General features: G+C 38.6%; 1 protein-coding gene across 1 annotated transcript; it reads right to left on the reverse strand.

Moving 5' to 3' along the window:
• Positions 1 to 451: 451 nt before the first annotated feature.
• Positions 452 to 4,465, reverse strand: LOC128858284 (uncharacterized). The gene is made up of 2 exons (XM_054094438.1): positions 4,397 to 4,465; positions 452 to 1,265 (listed from the first exon to the last, which is right to left on the reverse strand). The coding sequence occupies exons 1-2, from the start codon at positions 4,409 to 4,411 to the stop codon at positions 468 to 470; spliced, it is 813 nt and encodes a 270-aa protein (XP_053950413.1). The 5' UTR covers positions 4,412 to 4,465; the 3' UTR covers positions 452 to 467.
• Positions 4,466 to 5,404: the final 939 nt, after the last annotated feature.

A 5,404-nucleotide genomic window follows, 5' to 3' on the forward strand; every position in this document is an offset into this window, starting at 1 on the left:
CGAAGTTGTGTTCCATCATTAATCGGAAGGATTGTAATTCAAAATAAAACAAACCAGTTTGGAAAAATATTGAGCAGTTTCTTTTTTATAGCATTTTTAATTCCGTAAAGTTATATGGCGGATGCGACGGCTCTGCTGGCCAAATTAGTCAGCTCGATGCAGTACCTGGTAGCAAAAAAGGAGGAAGCTCTTTGCGTTGGAAAACTCAAGTCTAGATCAAGGTAGACTGGTGTGTTTTGTTATACTTGGCCAAAATTGCAGACGGTTGCTTATTTTCCCTACATAACCTTTTTCTCATGGCCTTTTTGTTATCATGGAAGGTAAACCCTTTTATACTCATTGCAGTATAAAAAATGTTAGATCCGGAATCAAAAATGGGGTTTAAAATTATCCTAATTTATTATTATAATAATGCTATCATATTTACAACAATAATACAATTTAACTTAACTGGACAGAATTGATTCTCAACTGATAATTTGGCTAGGTGGTAAATATGAATTCGATGCCGAATTGTCAAACTTTGTGGCCGATTCGCCAACATTCTGCGATGACTCCTCAACAGCATTTAAAACAGCTCTCGCAAACGGCACTGCTGCGGGGGAAGCAAAATCCAAAACTGGTGCTACACCTTCGTTTGAGTATTGAGACTGGCCGTTCAAAGATTCGTATTGTGCTTGGATTGCTTGCTGCGCATGCGCTGCATCCTCTGGAGTGCGATACTTAACGAAGTGCACCTCCGGTCGATTCACGTTACTACTTTTCAGCGTCTGCAACGTATTAGCTAAATCAGCTATGTCAGGTTGTTTGCTAAGCACGTAAATAGCGGTTCGGTCATCGGTTGCTTGCTTAGCCAGCTGCAACACAGCATTGGTTAGACCTTGATTTTCTGGTGCTTTAATAAAAACCACACGCAAGTTCTTCTTCATCGTTCCAGTCAGTTGCTCAAGGCCAATATCACTTTCGAACTCGTTATCAGGTGCAACATAACTGTAAAATTCTTTGTTGTATTCGATTGATCCCGAGTGATAACTTAATCCTGCTCCACCACTGCTGTCATACATGCTTCCGGCATCAGTAGTGCTAAAGAGTCGGCCAAATCCACTGTTAGTTGAAGTGGTAACTCCACCAATGTGGTCGTTTGCTCCAATTCCGTTCGCGTAGGAACCTCCAAGGAGGGACCCTCCAATCTGAGCATCATGTCCAAGTGGCTGGTAATTGTATCCCAAATTGTCCGCCGCTGCGACAGCAACGAAGTAAAAAAGCTACAACAGAGAATCAGATGATAAAATTTATTGACATATCAAACACAAACACAATTTCTACTTTAAATAACAAATGTATAATGAAGATATTAGAGATCGCAAAAGTGGTGAGACATCTCCGCTTATTAATGTTCAAAGTTCCACCTTTTTTACAAGTCGAACTCCACAACACCATTCGAACTCCAGAAATGCCTTTGATATTAACCTTCCTAGACGTTGTCAACCCCGAAATCGACAATCGAAACAAGGAAGGTACTTCTATCCGACTTCTGAATATAACTACATATATGATTGGCGCTTACACCCTTTTTGGGGGTTGCGCCGAACACCTCCTCCTATTCGTGGCGTGTGTTTTTATGTTGTTCCACAAATAGAAAGACCTACAGGTTTAAGCCGACTACGAACGTCAGATATTTTTTTATGAGCTTTATCATTGCCGAAATACATTCGGAGGTTGGCCATTGCCTGTCGAGGAGTGACCACTTCATTTTGTTGTTTCACGGAAACTCGAACCAACGTACTCCGAATTCCGCACCAACTCATTCGGCTACGGCAGCTTTGAACTGCTGAATGTCCTTATGAAATATAAGGCTGGCATCACCAAAGTACACTTAACAAATGAAAACAGCTCTTCTCAATGAATAGAAACACATCTAATATTTGTAGCGAAGAAGAAACTAGAAGCTCATTTCTCTCGATTAAGAAGGGGTGATAGGAGCAATGAGGTGCCTTAAAAATAACAAGGTCCGTAAAGCCGACGGTGGCTTAGCTGAGCAAACAGCTAGTGGGACGCTTGTACCAGCTATTTAACGAAATTCGGAGTGATCAATATATTCCAGAAGACAAGCATCTAAATGTACTCTGCCCATTCCCTGAGAAAGAAGATCCCACAGATTGCACCAAATACCGCGGTTCAAGGTCCGCTTGACTATAATGTGAGACAGATTATAGCGCATCATCAACAGCTTTATCTTGGAAATCTACCATTGATCACATTTTTACAGTTTCATAAAAAATCATGCACGAGCAGATCCGGATACACCTCCTTCTTATAGATTTTACATGCATTTTAAACAGTACGCAGAGAAGTAGCCGATACGGCGGATTCCAGACTAAACGTATACGAATATGTAGAATGCCGTTCGAAACGGAAATACGTTTCAGACGTCTTCTTCAATCGGATGTTGCTTCTTTAGTTCGACTTCTTCAATCTGATGTTGATAATCGGAACCACCATGCCCCAGGATACAACTACTACTACTACGTAGATGATATTGACATCATTGACCTAAAGAGCCATCCGCGCAGTTTTCTCAAGCTTGGACAAGAAAGCAAAATAGGTTGGTCTAGCGCTGAACGAGGACAGGACAATGTATCTAATGGAAATACAAGTTACTGTCGGCAGCTATAGCTTTGAAGTTGTAAAGAACTCTGTTTAACTCTGTTTATCAAAAACTGAGTTCTCATCATGTCCATTCTTTTCTGTAATTTATAAAAGATGAAAATTTTTTGATCTCGGCCAAACCTAATAAGCAGTTGTATTTCCAAACAAGAAGAAGAAGATTGAATGGTAATGTAAACCAAGTAGGTTTTAAAGATACAATCACTGGTAGGCATGGTATCAAAAAAGTCATGCTATTTTTAACTAAAAAATTCAGAGACAGGTTATCATCGCCCATCTATAAGTAAATCAGCAACTAAAAATCTACCTCATCAAAAACGACCACACTTAGACTCTTTGCATTATTGCTATTGCATTTTGTTTGGGCACTGCTTCACTTGTTGAAAGTTATCATTATGCGAAAGGTGGGCGTTATTATTGTCCGAGTTTGCCCATTTGCAGTAGGCGTTCAGCACGTCGCACTCACCGAAGTTTATTCGCAAACCTTTTATAAAAAACCAATTTCGCATTGCCTAACCAAGCAAGCAACATCGCTGTAAATGTAATACAAATGAAAAATACATATAGTTTAATCCATATTGTGTATGACTATCAGTTGTTTGGTTGATTTAAAACATCAAATGATAGGAAAAGTTTTTCCTAACCCCACATCTTCAGCTTCTATATGAAGATCAAGTTAAAAAACCTGTGTTAAAATAGAGATGGTATCTGGAGACAGAATTTCACTGTTAAAATATATCTGTCTTGCCATCAGTGCAATAACAACATCTGCCATTTACAGCGATGCCATTTTGAAAATGAAATGTTAAAGCAGCGAGGTGCCCGCATGGAAAAACGGTATAAAGTCAAAACAGATATTACGACACATTTAGTCGAAGGCGTGGGGTAAAGCAGTCGCCTCTCGATAAGCAGTCGCTAGTTTCCGAGCGCATTTCTGCCACGAAAAATCACACGACGTTCGGATCTCCGCATCAGTTAACTTTATACCGAACAAACGCAGTTTTTATTGCAGAATGGCACTTAACATCCACGCTCCATTGCGTAGTAGTATAGGTAAAATAGGTATTTAGAAAACAAAGAAGCAGTTGAATTAAGATTTTGCAACCTCTACTGCGGCTGCCGTAGCTAAATGGAATGGTGTGTGACTACTATTTGGGAGAGCGTAGGTTCAAATCTCCGTGCATGAAACAACAAAATGATAGACAAAATTTTTTCTAATAGGGGTCACCCCTCAGCAGGTAATGGCAAATCTCCGAGTGAATTTCTGCCGTGAAAAAGCTGCTCATAAAACATCATCTCACGTTCGGAGTCGGTATAAAACTGAAGAATTTTCCATTTGTGGAGCAACATCTAGACGCACACCATAAATAGGAGGAGGAGCTAGGCCAAACACCTAACAGAACTGTACGCGCCAATTATTTATTTATTTTTTATTTTTAACTTCTTTTGTTCATTCACTATATATTCATACACACATCTGTATACTGAAACCGTTAAAGTGGCGAGTTTTAAGAGAAAATTTTCAATTTACAGTTTGTAATTGCGCTGACAAACTTTTTAAATTGCACGTCCAAAATCGTTCCAACTATTTAAGAGTTAACTATAACTTAAATTCTTATCATACACTTGAATTTTTTAGAACCAGTCATTTTCCAATACACTTTCTATATGCTTTTAACAATAGTTTTCCGAACCTCAAACAACTTGAACACTTATGATATACACTTACGAGAAATCCGTACATCTTTCGGACGCAATATTGGCAGCCGTAACTAATCTGGCTCTTGTCTGAACTTAATTAAAGCTTACACTCGTTTAAGACATTAACCATCGATACGAGTATTTTATAGATGAAATGCAGCGAAGCTGAATAAACTTAAAAGGGTCATATAATAAAAGAGAAATAAAGATTGAAATAATTATTATGATTTTTGATGGCTGTGAAGATGCACGAGCAAAATTCACTCTCACGGAAAGTGTGTAAAGGCAAAGGAGACGTAACATAACTGAACTGAAAATATGTGTAATTACATGGAAGAAGTTAAACATATTACGAAGGAAATCATGCGAGCATTTTAACAGAGCGCTGAGCGTTGAAACTCCATTTCTCATTCGAGTTAAAGTTAAATAGTTAGGCAAAAACTCAAAGGAAAACAAATATGGGACCGTTAAATAGCTATCAAGGCGAATTCGGCGGAAATTAACTCAAAGTTTGACCTGAAAATATCAAGCCATTATAGCTAATGGTCGTGACTATATATTTTATTGAATATCTTGCGTACAATAAATATTATAAGCCCTTACAATTTAGTTTGTTAGAATCGAATTGGTCAAATAGTTTCACGCTTTCATGCTCCTATTAGGCGGCCTGTATAAAGACAGTAAGCCTAAATATAACTTCTTCAATTCAAATGCATTTGACACAGAAAACTAAAGTTATCGATGTAATCGAAAGTGTTACAAACGCCAAATAGGAGGTAGGCTGGCCAAATAGCGCGCTTTACGGATAACAAATGGGCAAAGAGAATCCTAGAATGGACACCACGAGAAGGCAAGAGAAAAAATTGGAAGACCGCTCACAAGATGGAGTGATGGCACTAAAAGAATAACGACGAATTTGATAAAAACAGCACAAGACAGATAAAAGTGGAAATCAATGGAGGAGGCCTATGTTCAACAGTGGAGGCAAACACATGCATGGTGATGATGATGGTGAATGGAATTTAAAACTTGTATA

The sequence above is a fragment of the Anastrepha ludens genome, chromosome 2 (assembly GCF_028408465.1).
Source record: "Anastrepha ludens isolate Willacy chromosome 2, idAnaLude1.1, whole genome shotgun sequence".
In the NCBI taxonomy this organism is placed as follows: domain Eukaryota; kingdom Metazoa; phylum Arthropoda; class Insecta; order Diptera; family Tephritidae; genus Anastrepha; species Anastrepha ludens.